Source organism: Anabrus simplex, chromosome 10 (assembly GCF_040414725.1).
Source record: "Anabrus simplex isolate iqAnaSimp1 chromosome 10, ASM4041472v1, whole genome shotgun sequence".
NCBI classification, from domain to species: domain Eukaryota; kingdom Metazoa; phylum Arthropoda; class Insecta; order Orthoptera; family Tettigoniidae; genus Anabrus; species Anabrus simplex.
In genome coordinates, this window is record NC_090274.1 from 108857238 (window position 1) to 108879305 (window position 22068).

Here is a 22068-nt window from a genome sequence, read left to right on the forward strand (position 1 = left end):
ACTCAAACTATATTGTATAGTGATACCAATACTTAATTGCTCATTGCGGGGGTCAAACCGTAGCCATCTTTAACAGAACACTATACATAACTACCCCGGGACCACGGCATTTGCTTGTTTTCACCACTAAAGAAAGGGAATGGAGGAGCGGAAAGGAACTGGCCACCCTACCGCACGTAAACTCCGGCTCAGGAACACCTCTGCGGAGGTTCGGACCTGACTTCGGGCAGAATAACCCTTACCTTACCACTAAAGAGTAGCAGGTGTTTGTTGCTATTTGTATTAATACCACGAGTAGAACGGTACAGTACCCTATATTATGTTGTTAGCATAAGTATGGAGCTAGGTAATACAATTTTGTCTACCCATCGATGAACTAATCGTATTATTTTCTATCTTCCGCGTGTGTTAAGATTATATACATACCGATAAGTTGTACATAAAAAGGTACATTTCCATGTATAGTCTGATGATACTGCATTGCATATCCTGATATGTAAAACCATGTAACCTGGAATATGGTAATGTTAATTAATTTAAATGTAGGCTAATATTACAGTCATCACATACATTATTCAAGACAGTGACTGTACCATTTTATGTCACATGTATTATAAATGTTATTATATGCCTAGCTACCAACACAGAATTTGTAATCTCATAAATAATATTGTGACTAGTTTACAAGGTATAAACCTAAATTTTGAAGTCTTACATCAGGTACTCAGACTCTGAATATAACAAATACTGATAGGTCTATATACACACAGATAATAATGTCACTTTCCCTCATCTATCAGCTGACTGAGTAGGCCTACTTGGCTAAACCATGGCGGCTGGACTGGACTTGGCCACACTGTAAACAACACGTGCGCCAAATTGAAGTCATTGTAACAGTGTTAACGCCTATCGAGGGAATTAGTTTGTTTTCGTATTTTCCAAAAGTCTATATTAATGTCTGTGCAGTGTTTTATGTGTGCATTCAACTAGTTTTCTATTATTTCGAGAAAATGTCGTACTGTTTCGTTCCTGGTTGTAAATCGGGTTACGGAAGGAAGCCTGCTTTATACGATTTTTTCCACTGCCAAAAGAATCTGTCTGCGAAGTTATTCCCCGGAAAGATAAGCAATTGTCAGTCAGAAGCAGAATATGTGACTTGCATGTTTCGGAAGATTTAATTAACTTATAAAGGCGGACTGTTCCGTTGTCAGCGGCAAAAAACGTTGAACTTCCTCGTAAATGAAAATCCACAGCCTGTTTCTAGTCAGTGTCAGGCTCAGGAAAGGTATGAATGAAGCCCATATAGCGGCGAGGGTAGGAATTGTGCCGGCTGCCGAAGCCTGTCACACTCCTCTGGGGCAATGATTAATGAAACGAACTGATACTGGAATGAAAGGTGACAGGGAAAACAGGAGTACCCGGAGAAAATTCTGTCCCGTCTCCGCGTTGTCCAGCACAAATCTCACATGGAGCGACTGGATTTGAACCACAGAACCCAGCGCTGCCTCCTGGGCCACGGAGGCTCCCTTGAACTTCCTCGTCTGAGGTGGAAATTAAAACCAGGAGCAGTGCTTGACATTTTTTCAAATTTACCGAAATACTATCCACTGAGATAAAATCGGAAAGGCATCCAGTAGGAAAATGAAGAGGATAAAGAACAAGAATCACGATATGAATGCAACAGTGACCGGTAAGGTTCAAAGCCAGTCTAGTTGTCTTACCGATGCCCAAAAGCCAATAGTGTCTCTCAAAAGGCGACTGAAGAACGCGAATGCAAAGCTAGGATTAATTTCCTAAGGGGCAGATCAGGAACACAGCATGTATGTTTTATATGTTCTGTTTAAAAAGTATATTTTTAAGTATGTTTGTTTGTACAACCCTTGTCCCATTTCTCTACGGGGTCGGGTATCAGGTGAGATGAATCAGTTGTGGCGGATTTTTATGACCGGATGCCCTTCCTGACGTCTGCCTCATCAGAGGAGTTAATGAGATGAAATGAATCACGTGATATATGATAGTAGGAAGAGGGTGAAACCCGGTGCCGGCACATAGCCTACTCCTGTTGAATAGCACCAGGGGGTCAGCTCAAGGCTTATTGTCCCCATCCGACGGACGAATCACTAGTAGCAGTGTCATATGCCCTCACTCCATATGAGGTCTGGAATTTAATCCAGGCTTTTGGCACGCAATCTAGCGATTAGAAATTGTACACCACCACCTACCTTACCCTGTCGGCCAACATTCTGATGGTGAAAAGCTTTTCGATCAACGGGACTCGAACTAGCTAACCTCGGTGTCAGCGCCTTAACGATCACGACCACCAGGCGGGCTTCATTTTTTTTTTCTTTCGCTTTTCGTAATGTTACATTTTGTCTCTTGTGTTCCCTTATTAAAGTTCCAAGATATTTCTTCGTGGAGACTTGCACCTCTCTGACAGTATTGTTCACAAGTCTAAGCAATTGGGTGCTGTATTTGGTAACGTCCACTAAAACAGCTGACCGTGTGGCTCCACTAGCGCTACGGCGAACCTACAGACGGTGCTGCTTGCGAAGGTCGAAGCTGGTGCCAACAGCCGACCCTACCTGACCACAAATACCTTTAAGTCTGCTTCGTTATTTTAAAGCTCAGCTTGCTCTTTTTATTTTAATCAGACTCACAGGCATACCGTATGCTCGTGCGCACAAATGTCTCGCTGCTTCGTAGTGCGTCATAACTTTGAGCTCGGATCTTTGGGTCCTTAAAATTTAACTTTTACGCATCTAAGATAGGCTGGAATATTATTAAATATACACCAACTGGCAGCCTCGTAATAGGAAGAGTATCAGTGCTTTGGAAAATAACGTGTTCAAATTCGTTGTTTCTTCATGTAAAATAGTGTCATTGCTTGATTAGCAAGGGGACATTCCTGGCTGCAGCTCCAAGAAATGACCAAACCAAAGGTGCGTCCACACCAACATGTTTACGTTAATTTTGTTAATAAACGCTGTTAACCTGAGATGTTCATGGACATTTTCGACTGTTAATAAACAAAATAACGTGTTCGTTAACGTTTCAAGCATGTTCACAAACAAAATAGCTTAAACATTCGTGAATCAAACTTTTCATCAACTTTTCGTGTTTTCGTTTCGAACATGCGTAAGGACGCAATTAGAGCACGCAAATTCGTAGTGCGGAATGCGATGTTTTCTTATTAATTTTAAAAAATTGAGTTTCAAACCGCAAGCGAAAGTTCTAATGTACAGTATTTTTAATTCTGTATAATATTCTTTTAGCTGTGTTCTAATGTAGTTTCATATTTTCAGCTTCGCTCCTCGCGGAATAACCTATCTTCCATGATCGCTTGTATATCATCAAAATGGTAGTATCCTAACTAGGATGAATGAAGATTTTCTTTACTTCATATCTTTACCATTTCCTTCAGATTGTTGCGTAAAGCTTCAAACACAACAACTGAAATTGTGTATAAGTGAAATGTCCGAGTCACCAATTGATAGGAATGTTAAACTTATACCTAGCCTGTCATTAGTGGAGCCGGCTTTCCGATAATCTGTGTCATTTCTTGGAATTTCAGGCCCAATCACTGTCAAGAAGAACTGAAAGTCATGTGGGGGCATTCTCAAGCAAATTTTGAAAGCCTGCTGCATCATGAATTAAAAGTTCTGACATAAATGTTCTCTACAAGCTTAATTCTAAACGCCTCTCCAATATTTTTCTTTGTCAAACTTAGCGTGTATTCTTCTTCCTGATCCTATAGATCGTAACCTCACAACCAGCTTTTCTGGTGTGGACATAATGTTGAAGAAGTTTGTAACAAAAGTTTATTTACTATTAACATTGTTTATTAACTGTGTTTTGTTAACAATGTTTATAAACTTTGGAGTGGACTAGCCATAATAAGGAATTATTTTTTGCTTACAAGTTGCTTAACGTCGCACCGACACAGATAGGTAATATGGTGACGATGGGATAGGAAATAGCTAAGAGTGGGAAGGAAGCGGCCGTGGCCTTAATTAAAGTACAGTCCCAGCATTTGCTTGCTGTGAACATGGGAAACCATCTTCAGGGCTGCCGATAGTGGGGTTCGAATCCAGTATCTCCGGGATGAGGTGCGCGCCGCTCGAGAGATTTAGGCGGTATAAATGATAATGCGGGAGATTTGAAAAGTGGGCGTAGTTGTATTGCTATAAGTTCGATGACCGGATTATCTGCATAAGAGTGCAAGCTTAACCTCAAGGTCTCCGAGCTGACGCAGGTAAATGTTTGAAAACATTGCTTAGCAGATAAAGTACGGGTCCCCATTCTACGAAAAACGTAAAATTAAGCAATTTTCTCAATTGTGCCGGAAGCTGAAAGGCTAATGGGCCCGGAAAGGTTTCAAATTGGGAGTCTTACATAGCTCTATCAAACTTAAAATATTCAAATTTCGAAAATCACTTCCGGCCTAAATGCAGTTTCGGAAAAGTAGCCTAAAATCGCTTCTTCTTTCTTTACTTATTTTCTTTTTTATTCAAATTCTAGCCAAATTAACTTATTTACATTGCTCTTTCTGTAATGTACTCCTTGGTTCAGTACCCTCAGGCGTCTATTTTTTTAATTTTGAAAATGTCCACGCCGAATGTAGTTGTAAGCGCTTATGTGAAACTCTGCATTGACTCACATTAGCGCTCGTACCGGTAGGAAATAGCAAACCGCATAACGATGATTAAGGAAAGGATTGCAATTTTTAGGAATAAATAAAGAATACATTCGCATACTTTATTATATTTTATTTACCTACAATTCGCAGCTCATATCCCTGGGATATTGTCTAAAAGGTATTCTGTATTACAGTAACTGCATATTTAAGTTCCGCTTATATGAATATGTCCCAGCATATTTACTATTTTAAGGAGCATAGTTGCTTGAAAATTTCTTACCAGTTTACGTCATAAACCGCCGATGGCTGTTGATTTTTTTTTGAAGTTGCCACTGTTAAGGCTTGGTGTCATTTTCTGTTGTCACTGAGGAAAGGTTTGGAGAGTACCGACGCAAAGGCTGATTGCAGGAGTTGTAATGTGTTTCCGGTTTGTAGGCTGAAGCAGTCATAATTGGAACCAAAGATACTGTAATAAATAGGGCTTGGAATAAAGAGACCTACAAACTGGTAAAAATGCGATCAAATTAATTCATAATTGTAGTTTATATTACATATTAATGAAGGAATATAATGTTTAAAAATACAACATTCTATGAGTGAAATACACTCTTCTTTAGACATTATATGTTTTAGATCAACAATTTAAAAAACAGAATACCGTGTTTGTTAAAAAGTAAGTACTTGCAGAATTTACAGTGAAATATATTTTGCACCTAGAATGAACCCGCAGTGGACATCCTGGTGAAAGATTGAAGATTAGTATAACTACAATCATATTTGACCTAACCACACTAGGGTTACAGAAATTGGAATTAGGAAACTTAACCTCAGTTGGCTTTTGCAATATATCACAACAGTCATCTCCAGGTTCGTAGGTGTAAAGGATCGTCGGTTTTGAGACAGCACGTCGCGAAACATCGAGAAACTTGTCTCTCCACATGAGCTTGAAGCAAGAGAGATCAAAAATGCATCAAATGTTTCTGCTTTCGATATTTTACTATCTTGAACATAATTCGATACCCCTAGTACAAATGTAGTCAAAAGGAGGTGAAGTTGCAAAAAAAAAAAAAAAAAAAAAAACCTGTGAAGATCTTTAAAACGTCGAAAAAGACAAAAGAGGCAAAAATAACCCATAATTTTTAATGGGCCTCGTGTTCGGACACTCGGGGATGAAAAGGACTTTTCCTCAACTTCCGAGCACTAGAAATAATACTACAGATCAAACGGCCCGATAGTGTTTCTGTCTTAACCGTTGCTTACGTTATTATATATGGCTGGGAAACGCAAGGCCCCGCTGGTCGTGAAACTGGTTCCTACTCTGGCCACGGCCGACTGGATCCCTCGCTGCGCGAGCTAGCTATTGCAACGCATCAAATCGGCCGTGCTCGATCTCGTGAAACGCACCGTTTTGCCGCTAGGTGCGCTCTTCTTAGTCATAAAATTGCGCGGGCGAAGTTTTCAAACATTCACGAGCGTGTCAAGACATTTTTGTAATTTATGAGCTTTCTTGTGCTAGTGCGGGTGATTATAATTTAGAGACTGAAATTAATGATGTATTTACGTAATGCGAACATCAGATAATTCTTAAAAAAGCATGGTGTACTGTTGTGTTCCTTACTGTAAATCAAAGACCTAAAAGGATGTGTGTGGTATTTTATTTCACAGATTTCCGAAAGTCGAGGAAGTTAAAACTAAATGGTGTTTCTCGTCAAGGAAATAGACTGGGATCTCTGTGGAAACCTAGTGTACATTCCACTGTTTGCAGTAAACATTTTAAGGACTCGGATTAGTGTAAACACAGGACTATAAATCCTACTTTCGAATGCCATTCAATCTGTATTTCAAGTTTTCCCAGACACAAACAAACACAGTCACAGAAAGGAAGACCACGTAAGGCTACAGAAGTGGGAAATGAAGCTGAACTTTCAAAGAAAATTGAACTTCATGTAGAACCAACCACACATACAGCCAGCGAAAAGAAGAACCCTCCACCTGTAATTATCACTGAACCATTCATTATATGGCACAGAGTGTTCTATTAAACTTCAATTATACAGCACTAAAGTAGGTTTGAAACTGTAAAGAATGTAGGAAACAAATAGCACTCACAGTGAAGCAGACAAATATTATTACCACTTTAAAAGAAACGATGCATCAATTCAAAAATGAAAAAAAAAAAAAACATGGACTTATGAATTAGATATATGAAATTACAGAACTAGCTGAACAAGGTGATTTGAAAGCAAATTTCCTGATTGAGCAGATTCAAGCTTTTTGTAAACAGGAGTGTAAATTCAGAGAGAATATTACAAAGGTCTGCATATTACTGTCCAACAGGTCATCCACAGGCTGCAGGTTCCTAAGATCTCTTGATATTTTTCACCTGTCACACCAAAAATCTTTAAAAACTTACATTGGCCATTCCAGCGGAGATATAGGAATTATTTCTTTGGTACGAGCTCGTCTGATTGCAGATAAGAAATCTTTAGAGCACGATAATGAAAAGGTTGCTTTTCTCATCATAGATGGCAATAAAATCAAGCCTGGTCTATGACAGTAATTTGGATAAGCTTCTTGGAATGACTGATGTACTGTAGAGAGAGATCCTGTCGGTATTAAAGACAAGCCCCCTAAAAAAAATTTAAAAAATTTTTAAAAATAATTTAACATTTTGGCATTTGGTCCGTAAGACCATGCTGCCAGCTCTGTACATTTAGAAAACAGGAAAGTCAAAGAACAACATCTTTACAACATGGGACCGTTCATGGCATTGTGACTAATTGGTGATGGAAAGCCACGGTACAGGAACTTTGGTTGGATGAGAACAGTTTAACTACAGACTACAAAACAAACGTATCACAATGTTAAATTGGCTTCACTTAAAAATTTGGCTATTGATTGATATATACGGATGTCATAGCTGCTGAACAACGACGAAACGGAAGTGGGAAGTGGAACTTTCAATTGTATAAGCGTTTGATATAAATTGGTCACTTGTGGTTTGTATCTACTGCATCCTAAAATTGTATGGTTGAGGTCTGCTTCTTGATTGGGGTCAGAGGGACAATTTGGGGAGTCTATGACTTTGAGTCTGAACAGATGACTGGGGTAAGATGCATGTCCAAGTCGCATTCTGATAATTGATGTCATATGGCGGCGAGTTAGAGATAGTAGACTGAACCATGGTCTCTGTGGTATGTGTCTCTGGATAGCGCCGTAATGCTTGCCTTTGATGCGTTGAGTTGTTGCCCAGTAATTTGACCATTCTTTGTAAGCCTGTTCCTTGATGTGGCTTTGGAAGTCCGTGTATGGTAGGCGTAGTGCTTGGAACTGGCCTTCTGTAATGCTCTGCTTTGCCAGTTGGTCTAGGGTTTCATTGTGTATAATTCCAGTGTGACCTTTGATCCACATAAGATGAACTTCTTTTCCGTTTTCCTTAGCTTGGTATATGCAACTTAGGATGTCCATGATGTATTTATTCGAACGCGTGTTCCTGCATGGTTGTTCTAGTTTTTGAAGTGCACTCTTGGAGTCCGTGAGAATTAATATACTGCTGAAGTGCTGGACGCCGTACGTGATGGCTGATTTAATGGCAAGTATTTCAGCTGTGAATATTGAAGCTTCGTGGGGAAGGGAGAACATTTTGCTAGTGTTGAGTGCAGGGCAGTAGTACGCATATCCGACTCCTTCATTGGTCTTAGACCAATCTGTGCATATTTGAGTATAACTGCCCCAATATGCATTGATAAAATTTGTTACTTTTTCGTTGATATTGGTATTGCAGATTATAAAATCTGGAAGATGAAATGTGGATGGTTGAAATACTGAAAGTTCATACCTCTGCCGAAATACTGGAAGCGCTGTATCTTGAAGAGTAAGGGGTTATGATGTGCTGCAATTTCTTGATACGTTTGACCAATAGAGGTGTCCGTAGAATTCTGTTTGTTCCTCTGTCACACAGTGGAAGGAGGCGGCGCAGTTTAGATGTTATAGGGTGGCTAGTTATGGACGAGCGTTGCAGAAGAAAGTTGTTGGCAAGCAGATGTCGTCTTATCTGAAGGGGCATTTCTTTAGCCTCTACCAGTAGTGCGTTAGTGACTTGAGTTCATGGCTCCGAGACATATTCTGAGTGCGCGGAACTGCAGGACATCTAGTTTTCGAAGGACATACTGCGGTGCGTTGCCGAAAAAGTTGCAGCCATAATCTAGTACAGATCGGATTAACGATCTATATAATAGTAATAGGACAGATGGGTCAGCTCCCCACCATACTCGACATAATGCTCTGATTATGTTTAACGCTCGGCCCACTTTAGTTGCCAGGTACTCGACGTGGGTTCTCCATGTAAGTTTACTATCGAGGTATAAGCCTAGTAGCTTGGCTGAAGTTCGTAAAGGGAAGGAGTATGGCCCAAGATGTACAGAGGGTGATATTGAGTGGAACTGCTTTCGAGTGAAGACAATAATAGAGGATTTTGTTGGGGATAAATTAAGACCCGTTTGAAATGTCCAGGCGTGGAGTTTCCTTGCAGCGTCGTCTAGCCATAAGCATGTTAACCAAAGAGACTGCGATGATGCGTAGATACACACGTCGTCTGCATGCTGAAGAACTTTGACTGTTTGTTTAAACATGTGATCGAGATCTGCAGTGTAGATGGCATACAGTAAAGGACTCAGTATAGCACCCTGAGGGAGTCCTTTTGTTACTAGTCTGGGCCATACAGTTATATATACCTCGCACGGTCATGTAGCTTTTCAGAAAGTACTTGTATACTAACGTTGTCATATGCCCCAGATATATCGAGAAATATGGCGGTAAGGTAACCATGGTTTAGAAATGTATGTTCAATGTCCGTAGTCAGAATGCTAAGATGGTCGTAAGTAGAACGACTTTTCCGGAACCCATATTGAGATCGAGGCAATAAATTGTGAAACTCGAACCACCACTCCAGTCTTAGTTTCAACAGCCGTTCAAAAGTTTTAGCTATGCATGAAGATAGAGCGATGGGTCTGTAAGAAGCAGCTTCGTTAGGATCTTTACCTTGTTTTAAAATTGGGACAACAATCTGCGTCGTCCAGTCGTCGGGAAAATTGGTTTCATTCCAAATATATGTGAAAAGTAAGAGCAATATTTCCTTGGCATTGCGAGATAAGTTAGAAAGCATGCAGTAATGTATATGGTCATATCCAGGCGCAGAGTTAGCAGTAGTTTTTAAAACTTGTTCTAATTCATGTAGCGTGAAAGGTGATGTTAGAATATCTTGCGTAGGACGGAAAAGTTCGAACGGTGGACGTTGTTTTGGAGGAAGTGAGGTCGTAGGTGGAGCAATAAGATCTGAAAACTCTTCTGCCCAACATTTAAGTGCTTTAGGGGTTGGCGTTTTGTTCTTCATTTTGTTAACCATCGACCATATTTGCGATAGGGGTGTATCCTTGGTCAGTTTTTTACAATAAGATCGCCAGCTATTCTTCTTTACCCTTTTCAGAAAGCGTTTGACTGCTGCATCTATATTCTTGTAATTAAGGAAATTTTCCATTGTAGTTGCTCGCTTTAACTTGCTGAGGGCCTGATTTCTCTTAGCTATCTGTCGACTGCATTCGGAATTCCACCATGGAGCAGGGAATCTTTTGGAGATGTTGGTTTGTTTTCGTTCAGGAATGGATATGGCGGCAGCGAAATTAATGGTGTGTACGAAGGCGTTGTATTTATCAAGCGTGGTTTTTTGATGTAACACAGAGTGTATATTTGCGTCTATCACCCTTCTGTATTTGACCCAGACAGCGTTTTGAACATTCCATTTAATAGTGGGTTTGACCGGTGAAGGACCAAATGGTAAAACAGGCGAAATGATGATAGCATAATGATTAGAACCCATTGGATACGGCAAGATTTTCCAATGAAAATCAGATGAGATATTAGAAGAACAAATGGTTAGGTCGACAGCGGAGAGACGTTGTCCCGGTACTGGTAACAGGGTAGCCGATCCATCGTTTAACACAAATAAATTGAACTCATCCACTATTTGTAAGACAGCATCACCATATGTATCATTTATCTCGCAACCCCATGTTGTGCTATGTGCGTTATAATCACCACAAAAGAGAAAAGGTGGCTCTATCTGTTGCGTAAGCCGATACCGTTCTTGAAATTGAATTTTTGTTCGTGGTGGGCTATATAATGAGACCAATGTAATATCTTGGTTGTTAATGTGAACTCTTGCGGCAACGGCCTGAAAACTTGCAATCTGCGAGTGATCAATAACTGCTTCTACGTATGGAATTGTATACTTTATTAATATTGCTACCCCTCCATATCCGTCTTCTCGGTCCTGTCGGATGACATGATAGCCAGGAATGGTTAGATTAGAATCGTTCTTAAGCCAGGTTTCACTCAAGGTGGCGAAATCAATATCTTCGGTGTATAAAACTCTTCGTAAGGTCTCTTTATTCGCAAGTACGGAACGTGCGTTCCATTGGAGTATTTTATTCATTACCTGAAGTAAATAAACTTGCGATCATGTTGTGTATTATAGCCGGGTTAAAGGCATCGGGCGTTGTAGATTGAGCTTGAGTAAGGAGGAGCATGATAAGGTTAAATATCTTTCCGATCAAATGCTCATAATTTTTGGAGGTGGTTGTCATGATGTTATGTGGTTGGGGGGGATAGGGGTTGTGGGAAATTGGTGTTACAGGCAAATGTGGGGGAGTATACTGACGTTGTTGTATCGATGGATAATTTGGTTGCGGTGTAGATGGGGGAGGAAGTCTCTGGGGCCGTTGCAATTGCTGTGGTATGCGAGGACGCACTCTCATCGGCGTTTGTTGTCTTTGAGGAGGCATTATTTGTTGTTGATGGTGCTGTGAGGTTAACGACGTGTTGGTCAAGTTGTTTACCTGCTGAGAAACCTGTTCTGGATACCGAGGCTGCATGTTAGCCGGCGGGATATACGTGCGTGGTAGCTGTGGCTGAAAGTCCGCTGGAGACGGGACCGCTGATTGTGAGAGAGGAGGGAATTCTTCCCTGCTTTGCCAATTGAAAGACGGGGCCAGTACAGCAGTAGAATAATTTCTGTTATGGTACATTTTGATTGCTACTTCTTGAGATACATTATTCTGAGCCATAAGGTATTTGATTTCCGACCATTTCTTGTACTCGGGACACTCCCTATCCGTGGCTAAGTGTGGACCGTGGCAATACATGCATGATGGTGGTGCAGTGTCAGTACAAGTTCTTACGTCATGGGGTCCCGCACACCTACTGCAGCGTTGCTGTCCTCTGCATTCAGATAATGAATGGTTATATCTTAAGCATCGGTGACATTGCATCACTGGAAAGATGTAAGGTTGAACTTCGCACCGTGTTCCTAGGATATAAATATGTTGAGGTAGGTGTTGGGCACGAAATGTTATGAGGCAGACTGGAATAGGTCGCGTGTCTCCATTGGGAAGCTTCTTTGTAAATCGTTTCACTTGGGAAATGGGAATAGCACTCTGAATTTCCTTTAGAATTTCATCTTCACTAAATGTCGTGTCTACATTTCTGATAATCCCGAGCCTGTGCACAACACTGCTGGGAATATAGACATCAAGGAGTTTTTCCTTCAAAAAGTTGGATTCAACTAGCTTGTTTGCTGCTATTCCGGATAAGGTCTCGATACGAAGTCTATTCTTACCAGAAGGTTTAATGTCCAGAACTTGTTGACGGGGAATTATATTTTCACTAAAGATCAATCGTCCTATTGGCATCGGATGTAAGTTCCCCATATTATCCTTAGTCCCTTCAACAACAACAACAAGGAACGGTCCGTTATCAGTATTATTGTACCTATTATTTTGACTGAGACGGGATGACGACGGTGTACCCCTAGTAGAAGATGATGGGGCAACTAATGGGGTATTAACAGAAAGGTGGTTTGATGCATTTGTGTCATTAGTTGTGTCGGAAGAGGCATTTTCATTCTCAGTATCCAGTCTATTAACTGTTCCGTATGTAAGTTGGGATCGGCACGAAAACGCTCAGTTTTAGGGTCTAAATTGCACTTCATATTAGAACTATTATGACTATGTGTACCTGTACTTGATCCTCGTTCTGTTGATAAGGTGCCGGTGCTGACGTTGCTCTCTTCATGATGTCGATTACGTAAAGTGTGATGTTGCTCCACTGGGAGGGCTGGTTGCTGTTGATCTTGAAGACTTGATTGAAAATCAAGAGGATTTATTCGTAAAGGTGTTGTAGCTGGATCTGCATAACAAGTCTGTAGGGCAGAATTAATGATCTGCCCCGTATCGGGCGGATCATTCATAGTCCAGTTGATAATGTTAGCTGCAGTTCAAGAGCGATAAATATCCTACACGAACACTGAAAGCTGTACGACGGGAATAGCAGGCTATGGATGAGTCACACGTAGCGAGCACGAAAGCGACTGCACTCCACCAAGGTTGCGAACGTACTGCCCAAAAAAAAAAAAAAAAAAAAATGCTCTGTATTCTCTTCAGACATGTTCCACACATTACAGTAATCCTGTGTCATATTAAGTTACACACAGCAAACCTTTGAACAGAAAAGTGTTAAAGCTAAGTTAGGCTGGGCAGTGATGTGAGATTAAAATGGTGACTTTGAACTGGAGACCAATTACAAAGACTATTTGTAAGTATTAGTTTTACATGTGTATAAACTGACTATAGATTCTCACAAACACTTTAAAACAACTTTGCAAATATGTAAACATTCGTGTTGACTGTGGGCCCATAGTACGACGACTCATAACCTCAAGATATTGATGTAAACAAGATTCCAACAAGACATATTAACATCATATTGACGAATTATTTGCACTAAGTATCGTAATTAGCTATATATTAGCGATTTTTCATAATCACTTGTCACAATATTCATCTTGAACATAAGAAAACATTCAAAACTTGTGTCTTAGAAAGGCCATCCTAGCGACCGAACTGAAAACTAAATTCGGTGACCCCACTTCTCATTTGTCATTTCCCAGCCTTGTATAATAACATAAGCAACGGTCTTGTCTTAACTCACACTGGTGTGTTTTCTCTTTCCAGGAGAGTGATCCAGTGATCGAAAATCAATCTCCATGTCAGACTGGAGCGGCAACTCAAGTCGACGTTTCATCTACAGCAAGCCGTCTTCAGGGGGCTCTGGAACAGGCTATTGGTGGAGCAGAGGGTACGGCTTCGAGGTAAGTGGACCTGTACGTCAGCACATGTTGTCACACATTGCTTCTAACATGCACAAGTACTGCAGTGCTTCTTGCTCACTGATAACGAGTCGCAGTTCGTGTTTACAGACAAAGCTGCCACTGATTGCTTGCTGGATAGTAAGCACCTATCTGCACTGATCATGAATGGGATATCTAATAACTGATTTTAACAGGGGTATTACTGCCTGCAGGTTAGTTACGCACAATATGAAGAGATGACAGCGCCCCCTTGCGTCAGTAAGGCTAGGGCCACACTTGCTTGTTGTATATTGTGAAGCAGCAAAGCATCGCCTGTTCGCTGTCGTCAAAGAAAATATTGGATCCATCCGATTTCTTTAGAATGCAGTTTTTTATTCACCTTTTCAAAATTACAAAGTACAAATCACATTTCAAATTAATCAATTAAAACGGAAAAAACAGCATGACAGTTTAAAGAAACGTAGTGAGCTGAAAACCATAAGCACACCTGTATAATTGCATAAAAGTATTGAGACTAATATAAACACTAAACTGCACTTTATAATTTAAATAAAGAAATACAAAGAACAGAACAACACTCTTAAAAAAATACAAAGCCATCTCACTGTTGTCAATTCTCATTACATCACCGTGTAAAGACATAAAATAACAGCATTTAAAAATAAAATAAATGTTTCGCAAATTTCTCTGTATTACGGTTTTTCTCCATTTCCCAACGAGCGGTCTTGATTGATCTGATAAAGTCCACCAACGTCCATCCACTCTTATCGTATGGTGTCAAATTCCAATACACTGCCGCCGCTAGCAACCAAGTTACAGCATTCACTTCTGATATTTCCGCCAGTTGAAACTCTCCAATCATTAAATGCTCATTCCAGAAAGAAGACAGACTTCCTTGTATTTTCCGCACTGTATTGACAGTCCATGTCAACACAGGTGGCGCTTCTCGTCCTATAATGAGTGACAGGTCATAGAGCCCCTACACCATAAACTAAAAGACAACCAAGACAAATTTTTGAGTATTACACAATATCCGTGAATTCATTTGAAATGTTTTTCTGTTTGTTGAAAAATCCGATCAGCAAAACAAATACAACGTCTCCCCCAACACAGCGCCCGTTGCTGCTAATCACGCATTTCTCTTTATGTTTCTATTTTTGAATTCTTGGTCTTTTGTATCCTAAAGGCATGAGTACTTTTGCACTCCGAAAATTCTGTTTTGCAAAGTGAAAGTAGAAAACGAACGCACAGTATTCAAACAAGAGCACAGTGCCCCAGCGTCTTCATTCCGCAACTGTGGCCAGACAGCAGACACTGACCGGGAAAACAAAATGGACCTCGGCCCGTTCTCGAACGGGCGACCTTGACCACGCTGTGTGTGGCCGCAAATTAGTGCTGTGTGATTTCGACGCGAGATTTCCCGCAAAAGCTCTCAGCAGTAGGCTGGTAGTTACTGTCAACATATCGACAATGGCTGGCGCAGACACAATGTTAATCTATGGAGAGTCTGGTCGGAATGCAGCCGAAGCTTGCGGACTGTATGCGCATGAGTTTACAAATAGCCACCCGCCTCCTTTTTATACACGTATTTCGCCGAACAGAATTGCTATTAAGCGCTAATGGATCGTTCAAGGCACATACCACATATAAACAACGATATATATATTGCTAGAGTGGACGTCTGTACGTATATAAATCAGTGGGTTGTTAAACTTTATTTTCTGCATCTTTGGCGTGTTACAGAACGTATTGTGTAGTAAAATGGCAGCTATTTGTTTCACATCCGAATTACAGCACGTTGTAGCGCTCCTTTGTAAACCAGCGATCAGGCAACTCATTCATCATTAGTGCATGTGGGACAGTTATAAGTAGAACGTCCGGGGCTGAAGGGCCACATGGTGTTCACTTCGCTTGTCATGTACAGTATTCCTATAATCAGCTGTCTTCCTCCGAATATCAACCAATACCTATTGCTTCTCTTCTCATGTTCGATATTCAAATGTTCTAAACATACATTGCATATATCACGAAGCTGCAGTGGAGATAATTGAAATCATTTCATGATGTGTTCCTTGTGCAATAATAATCTGCGCCATCACATTAAGGTAAGTTTTTTATTTCGAAATATTACTGTACTCCTGGCCATTGCGGATGAATTAGCGATATGATTTCCCATGTTCCGCCATTTTTAAAGGCGTAGCAAGACATTTAAACGCCTCTTTCTGTTAGTTCCAGACAGAACATTATCCTGTACACGCATTTATGCCTTTTTCATCGGATAATTATGAAACATGGTCTTGAAATACTCTCCGTACTACTGACCCTGCATTGTGCTACTATCTAGTGTTGGATATAGGCACTATTGTTGCGTGAAATATAGCGCATTTATTGCACTTGTTTTCTTGTACTTCTTATTCGGTAACTGTGACTGAGGCAGCTGCTGTAGCGCAGAGTGCAATAGGTAAAGCCTGGTAGAACAACTATAGCGTTCCAACCGAGCAACTGGGCCCTGTAGCTAAAAGCTTCAATTCGTGGGTTCGAACCCCACTGTCGGCAGCCCTGTAGATGGTTTGCCGTGATTCCCATTTTCACACCAGGTACTTTAATTAAGTCCACGGTTGCTTCCTTCCATGCCCAGTCCTAGCCCTTTCCTATGCTATAGTCGCCAAAAGACCTGTCTGTCTGACGTACAGCAAATTAAAAAAAATACCTTTAAGTATCTCTGATTAATATTTTTACCAGAATCAGTTAGGACGATTCATCCATTAGAATTCAACCAAAAATGAGCCTAATTGCGAAGAACACATTTGCAAAGATTCTCTGGTAAGTATAGCCACCATTTAGTTTTTGCTCGGCGCGCTGTCTCTATATAAACAAGTCTATAAATGGTACCACTGTCACCTCCAGTGCGCGCTAAAACGGCAGTTCGTTGGAAAGTGAAACATTCGAAGATGTATAATCGCTCGCTACTTAAATGTTTAAGAATGCACTTACATTATTGAGAATCATCATATTTTCGGTAAAATGATTGTTATTAGTATCCAGCTTGACATGCACTAGTACATCTGACGCGTTATTGTGATTTACGCCCTTCGTTTCTGTATCGGACGTCATGGAAAATATTCTCTCAACACTGTAATGTTTTTCGTATGTGTTTCTCTTCTACATCGTTCGAGGATTCTGACTCTTGGTACATTATAAAGAAGGTGCCATGAAAGATTCCCCACCGCCTTCTATAGTTACATGAGCTCAGGAAGGTGGTAAGGCAGAGGCCGTATTTCGCATTACTAGGTGTAGTGTGATTCAGAGATCCTGCATGTTTGAAATCACTCGATGTGAACGCTCTTCGTGAAACAGTTCGGTGGCTTCGCTCATATGTAGGGCGCGTCCAGGTGGCTTTGACATTGAGTTTATCAGTTTATCACTATCTAACAGGCTGTGGTTTCTGTTTCCTCTAATGAAGCGTGGCCATGGAACTGCTGTTCACTGATAAGCACTGTTGCCACTTTTAGGGTAATTACCCTAATCAAGAATACGTACCACTTTGCGAGATTTCGCAAGCCATTGGTTGGTGTGAATAAAAACCGCCTGTCGGTAGCAGTCACTCACAGCAGACCTGTAACCTTAAACACACACTCCAGTCGCTCGAGTAGCAGAGTGAGCGCTCCAGATTTCTGGTGAATAAAGATAAAGCAGGCACTCATTCCATTAAGCGCCTGCTCATGTTTCCTTGAGCTACAGTAATTCAGTAGGCGACTCGAAATGATTGCGTCAATTTCAACAGCATGGCAGATTTTTTTTTTTTTTTTTTTTTTTTTTTTTTGCTAGTTGCTTTACGTCGCACCGACACAGATAGGTCTTATGGAGACGATGGGACGGGAAAGGCCTAGGAGTGGGAAGGGAGCGGCCTACCTACTGTCTCCCGAATACTGGATACTGGCCAGACTTAAGCGACTGCAGCTATCGAGTTCGGTGTGGCAGAATTTATGGTGATGGTTAATCGGAAAAGAAAATTATATAAACTTCACCGAGAATCGTCTCAAGTTGTCATATAGGTCCAGTGAGGAGCATACTGAATGGTTAGCGGAGCATTTCCTTGGGCACTCCAAAGAAACAAAAGGTGGTGCACTAACAAACGAAAAAAAAAAAATGAGAACCTCCTTGCGTTATGTGGGTGACCCTGGGTTTTAGAGTGGAGTTGGTGAAGACATCTCGGAGCACTATGTCAAAAACATTTTCGCAAGTTTTGACGTAAATAGAAATAAAAACAGATTGTTAGATAAAATTCCAACAAATGTTGCTTAGATGCAGGAAGCACAGGCTAAGTGGCAAGAACGTTTTAGCTCCCCTTAATGCTGTCGGAGCTGTAGACTGTACTAATGTACAAATTAAGAAGACACATGTTCATGGGAATGAGTACATTTACAGAAAAGATGTCCCTAGCATTAATGTACAGGCCACTTGCAAAGGAAAGGAAGATTTCAACCAATGTTTGTTTCGTACTTTATACCATTTTCCTCAATTTTTTTCTTTCTTTCTTTCTTTCTTTCTTTCTTTCTTAGGCCCGGTTTCATCAACGTGGGTTAAATATACTCTAACCCTGGGTTTGTTAACTTAAGGTTAACATTTTAACTCATTCTTACAAGTCACGCGTTTCACCAAGCTATTTCGGCAGAGGGTTAACTCTCTCTCTTTCTTAGCATTAATCCCGACTTGCAGGGTCTGCTGCTTTGCTACAACTCCTCCATTTCTGTCTGTCGTTGACATCTTCTGGTGTTAAGCCAACACTGTGCATGTCTGCCCTGATGTCAGTCCATCTCTTTGCCGGTCTTCCTCGTGGTTGATGTGGAGCGCTGTTTTGGCAACTGAGTCGTCCTGTTTTCTCATGACGTGGCCATACCAGCGGAGACGGGCTTCCCTCACTTTGTCTATGATGGGCGCGACACCAAACCTTTGCCGGATGTCCGTGTTCCTTATGTGGTCACATCGGGTCAGCCCCATGGACCATCGAAGCATCTTCATCTCCATAGTTGTCAACATTTGCTCCTGTTGTTTCGTCATGGGGCGACATTCAGTCCCATAGATCGCTGCTGGCCGTACCACACTCTTATAAACTTTTGCCTTTAGATATTGAGGCATCTTTTTATCACAGAGGACTCCAGTGACCTGTCTCCACTTGAGCCAAGCTGCATTTACCCTCATCCGAGTATCAGGAGTGGGTTTGAGGTGACGACGGATCCCAAGTACTTAAATCTTCTTCACTGATACTTATGGTACCTCTGGTTTGGGGGCCACATTCCAGGTATTCTGTCTTCTGGATATTGAGGTGCAGTCCATTTTCAGCCAGTCTGTCCTTCCATGTTTGAACCTGATGCTGGAGTTCAGGACGGGTTTCTTGTGCAAGTACCACATCATCGGCATAAAGAAGGTTAACTAACACCGCGTTAAACCTCGCAGCTGCCCTAATAATCAAGGAGGCAGTGACTAAAAATCAGAAATCATGAACACACTTCTTGCTTGGTTCTTTTGTTCATTTCTTGCGCGGTATTTCGTTTTCTTCCTCACTTCCGTGGTAGATATTATTCTTTCGTGATCTTGAACGAAAAATGGAAGAAGTGCAGAAGAGAAATAGTGGCACGATTTTTTCTGCTTTAGAGAAATCATGACTTATTGAATTAGCCTCCGAGTACCGAAGTATTACAGAATGCAAGGAGATTGACGGTATAAAATTAAAAGAAAAGGAGGATACATGGGAAAGAATAACAGGGGAATTTAATAATATTGCCCACGTTACAGTGCGATCTACGAAACAACTAAAACAGTTCCTTAAAAATTTTAGCTTCTCTGTGCCAAGAGTTGTGTTTTGAAAGTTGGCACACCTTCATAGCAATAACACACACGAAAGTAAAATATATACAGTTTAATTTCAAAGTGCATTTCTGTATAACCACTACGTAATACACAGTATAATGTTCATAGGTGTTGTACTATTGAAGTGGTGTTTTGCAGTTGCATTCCTATATGCCACTGTAGTGCTGTCGTTATCAATGTGAAGAATGATGCCATTCTCAATTCCAACATTCCTATTCCTTCTCCTTCCTGTGAGATACTGATGCAGAGTCAAGTCCTGTGGGGGAAGTTCATCTCGGTTCTCCACAGCAATATTGTGTAATACCGCTGTTGCTACTATTACGGTCAATGTAGTTTCTAGTTTAGTTCGCAAGCCCAAGTTTGTTTCGATCAGCTGTGTATTCTAACCTTTCGCGAACATCATCGACGAATTTACTGACGACGGTTTTTGAAGTCTACCTCTTCAGAAATTGTTCCTCAGATAGATTTTCAAAGTCTTTCCTTCTTACTATAGGCCTATTTCTGTTAGGAACACCGTTTAACAAATCTAAATAAAGCAACTCTGCATCAAATGCATGATTTACGGTGGCCATTTTGCTTTTAACCTCGAATAAACAGTTTAACCCAGGTGAAACGAGGGGTTAACTTAACTCCGGTCTTAACCTAGAGTTAAAAATAACCCTCCTTGATGAAACGGAATGAACAGTCAAACTCAGAGTTAAAACTGTGTAACTCGGGGTTAAGGTTTAACCCACGTTGATGAAACCGGCCCTTAATGTGTTTACCCTCCAGGGTTGGCTTTTCCCTCGGACTCAGCGAGGGATCCCACCTCTTTCCGGTAAGCGCTTGCTCATGTTTCCTTGAGCTAATTCAGTAGGCGATTCAAGGGCAGTGTCCTGGAGCGTGAGACTTTGGATCGGTGGATACAACTGGGGTGGACGATCAGTACCTCTCCCAGGCGCCTCACCTGCTATGTGGAACAGTGGGCCTTGTGGGAGGGGATGGGAAGATTGGAAGGGATAGAGAAGGAAGAAGGAAGGAAGTAAGCGGTCGTGGCCTTAAGTTATGTACCATCCTGGCATTTACCTGCAGGAGAAGTGGGAAACCACAGAAAACCACTTCTAGGATGGCTGAGAAGGTAGTCGTACCTCCCTCTACTCAGTTGACCTCCCGAGGCTGAGTGGACCCCGTTCCAGCCCTCGTGCTACTCTTTCAAATTTCGTGGCAGAGCCGGGAATCAAACCCGGACCTCCGGGAGAGGCAGCTAGTCACACTACCCACTACACCGCAGTTCCTCAATTTATTAATGTCGTTATTTTCAGGCTATGTTTTTCTACCTTTCAGACGGCCGATGGTAGGACTATTCTCCCATCAACCCCATCTCCCATTATTTTAACGATACGGGTTTGTTTCCAGTGCGCTTTAATTCTACTTTATAGGCCTACTTCAGTTATATTTTCATGTTTTGCATTTTTTTACCAACAGTTGTTGGACACAAGTTAAATTTAGCAAGTAGTTCACGCTGAACTGCATTTATTGCGCTTGTTTTCTTGTGATTCTTATCCGGTAACTGTGACTTTGGAAACAGAATTGTAAGTTCCTTTAAAATGGAGATTACAGCGGACTGGAATTCCACATTGCTTTTTGGCATGTTGAGCATTGAACTATCCGGAAGTCATCGAAGTGTTCTATACATGGCACTGACCCTGAGTGGCTGCTCCAGAATCGAGCACACACTCACTCGCTTAGACTCATTTTAATTCACATCACCCAAATTGATTGCCAGCGCACCCAGCGGGGCGGCCTTGAAACTGAGTGTAGTAGTACACTGTACACCATGAATTATGCCAAAATGTCAGGTTCCGAGTCGTCGTTAGTTAAAAAAGTGGTTATAGGAGTTTCCGCATTTCACATCGGATGGTAAAAGTTGATTTTGTGTGACGTCTGCAGCAAAGAGGTGAGTGAACCTTGTTTTTGGTTTCCCCCTAACGAGTTATTATCATTAGCAAAATAAACATGGTTTTACCGGGCGAGTTGGCCGTGCGGCTGTGAGATAGTAGGTTCGAACACCACTGTTGGCAGCCCTGAAGATGGTTTTCCGTGGTTTGCCATTCCCACAACAGCCAAATGTACCTTAATTAAGGGCACGGCCACTTACTTCCCATTTGAAGTCCTTTTCTATCCCCTTCGTCACCATAAGACCTATCTGTATTGGTGCGACGTAAAGCCAATATTGTAAAAAAAAGAACATGATTTTAATTGATGTCTATTAAAATACCTAAAATTGAAGCTGCTTACAAATAGTTTCGAAACTATTTGAGAGTCTGTTTAAGGCTAAAATAACATTTCAGCTCCTAAAAATGCGAGGTCTAGTGCATAT

The 22068-nt window shown here is 41.2% G+C and overlaps 1 protein-coding gene across 3 annotated transcripts in view; it reads left to right on the forward strand.

Annotated features, from left to right (window-relative positions):
* The window catches only part of LOC136882300 (calcium release-activated calcium channel protein 1), a 398148-nt gene that overhangs the window by 184856 nt on the left and 191224 nt on the right, over positions 1-22068 (forward strand). For 2 of the 3 annotated variants that reach the window (XM_067154870.2, XM_067154871.2), the window contains exon 2: positions 13702-13838. In XM_067154870.2, the coding sequence (XP_067010971.1) occupies positions 13734-13838 (105 nt within the window). In that variant the 5' untranslated portion in view covers positions 13702-13733. Of the gene's footprint in view, positions 1-13701; positions 13839-22068 lie in introns of those variants that run through there. The other variant, XM_067154872.2, reaches the window with a different exon arrangement.